General features: G+C 49.8%; 1 protein-coding gene across 1 annotated transcript in view; it reads right to left on the bottom strand.

The window, feature by feature from the left end:
- XPNPEP2 (X-prolyl aminopeptidase 2) overlaps window positions 1-2,297 on the bottom strand; it is a 28,530-nt gene that overhangs the window by 8,051 nt on the left and 18,182 nt on the right. Inside the window, exon 15 of the mRNA XM_003796930.3 lies at window positions 977-1,037. Coding sequence (XP_003796978.1) covers window positions 977-1,037 — 61 coding nt within the window. The remainder of the gene's footprint in view (window positions 1-976; window positions 1,038-2,297) is intronic.

Raw genomic sequence — 2,297 nt, 5'->3', positions numbered from 1 at the left:
AGCTGATGGAGGCCTGTTCTGGTCCCTCCCAGAGGTGATGTATTCAGTCCTCTTCACACACACACACAGGCTTGTCATCTTGTGCATGAAAGCCTGAGGCAGCAGACTCAGCCCCCTTATCTATGAGCTCCTGGAAGCCCGGAAAGCAGTCCCCCCTTCTCTGTTTCCAGTACGATGTCTGATCCACAGTCAGCTTGCTGAATGCATACATGCAGCTCCCTGCTCCAGGCCCAGAGGCCCATAATGCAGAGACAATGTCCCAGCACACCCCTCCTTTTGCCCCATCCCAAGCTACCTACAGTTCACTTGCTTCCTAAATGAGGAGAGAAAATCTTTCAGGTTAGCTCATCTTAGTTCAGCTCCAGTGTGAATGACTGGCCACACATTTTGGAAGGATGGGTTTAGCCTGTTCTGCATGGCTGCCATGCCCGAGTGTTCAGGTTGTGCACTGTGCAAGGGTAACACATCTAAAGGGTTGTTTAGGTGGTGTGTGGACTGTGTCCAGGATGTGCATGAGTAGGTGAGAATGTGGGTGTGTTTGTGGGGCCAAGCAGGACCACTGATTATAGCTGTTCAGCTGACCAGCCTTTACTGGTTCCTGAACAACTCTGGCTCCTTTCCACCTTTGAGACTTGGCTTATGCTGTTTCTTCCACTCAGAATGCCTCTCTTCCTCCTCTGCTGAGCACAGAGCCAGGCACATGGGCCTCAGCAACAACAAAAAATGTGTGTTCATCGATTTATTGACATAGGATGAGGGTCAGTTTGGGCTGAGGCCGTGTTAGTCCCTGAAATATCTCCGGGAAAACAGCAAGGAACACTGGTTTTCTGGCACTAACTTGGGTGACTTTGGCTAAACTACTTAACCTCTCTAGGCCTGAGTTTGAGCCTCTAAAATGAGCTAGCTTTTGGTGGGCTGACTTCTTGGGTGCCCCTTGGTGAGAGAGTGAGGAGGGCAAATCTGGGCCCACGATTACCTTTTGGAAAGCAGATGGGGTGCCCCAGTGGACTGTTCTGGTGATGTCTGTGGTCCCATCCCTGTGGAGAAAGGAAACCAATATGTCCAGCTCTGCTGAATGCTTGGGGGCAGGGACCAGGGTCATGATCCTCCTGTGTACTTTCCACTGGGGTTTAAGTGGCAGGACTTAGATAGGGGTAGGTGGGAGGTACAAGGAAGAATAGAGCTACCATCATCAAAATCCCATCCTCAGAAGCTATGCAGGAAGGGACTTTGCAAAACTACCAAGCTAAAAGTCATTATGTTCTCTGACAATTGTGAGTCTCCTCCATACCACCTGTTTTGGCTGCTTTGTACATCTTGGATTCCTTGGGTCAGCCTCGCTCTAAAAGCAAGCTTCTTCCAGGCTTCCTGGAGGGCGGGAAGGTATTGTTCCCTTTTTACAGATGGGGAGACTGAGGTCCAGAGAGATTACATTATCATAACACACCTATATTCAGATAGTTATTTACCATTTATAGGACATGTTTGGTGTTCCCTGGACAGAGCAGGCCTCATTATGCCCATTTCACAGATGAGGCCATGAGACTGTTTCTCATTCTGAGCCTCACTGAAGACAGGCTGGGAGCAAACACTGACTCTCCACACAGTTCTCTCCGTTGTACACATGGATACATGGATCGGACCCAGTGATTTGCTCAGAGTTCCAGTGAGGTGAAGCCAAAAGCCAGGATCTGACCTCTACCCACCAGCTGCAGCTGACTTTTAACTACCTTAGGATGGACCTTGAGTGCCCCTCTGGGGGAGTGAAAGGGGAGAAATGGTCCCAAGGCCCTGAGGGATCATCCTTGGGAGCATGTCATGGGGTGTGGTGACCCTCTTCTTCAGAAGGAGAGAAGAGGAAGTGAGGTGACCATTTCCCGGGCCTCACCCTACTCTGAACACACCCCAATCCAGCAACACCCCCACAAATTCACTTCCCCTTTGTACACTGGCCATCTCAAGTACTCTCAGCATCATCAAACTGGTGACTAGCAAAGGCTGCTAAGCTGAGCGCCTGCTATGCTGACTGAGAGCTGGGCTAAGAACAAGCTAAAAGCCTCTGCTGTCAGCATGCTCACCATTTCCACGGCATAGAGACTGAGAAACTATTCTAAACCAGTCCTTGTTCCCCCATCACTTCAGCACACCCTGCCTTTCCCTCCATACCACCTGTTTTGCTTCCTAAATGAGAAGGGAAAATCCCGCTTGCTTCCTAAATGAGAAGGGAAAATCTTTCAGGTTAGCTCATCTTAGTTCAGCTCCAGTGTGAATGATTGGTCACACATTATGGAAGGATG

This window comes from Otolemur garnettii, unplaced genomic scaffold (assembly GCF_000181295.1).
Source record: "Otolemur garnettii isolate 467f Iridium unplaced genomic scaffold, OtoGar3 scaffold00109, whole genome shotgun sequence".
NCBI lineage: Eukaryota > Metazoa > Chordata > Mammalia > Primates > Galagidae > Otolemur > Otolemur garnettii.
The sequence above is the reverse complement of the archived record's forward strand: the minus strand, read 5'-3'. Positions and strand labels throughout refer to the sequence as shown.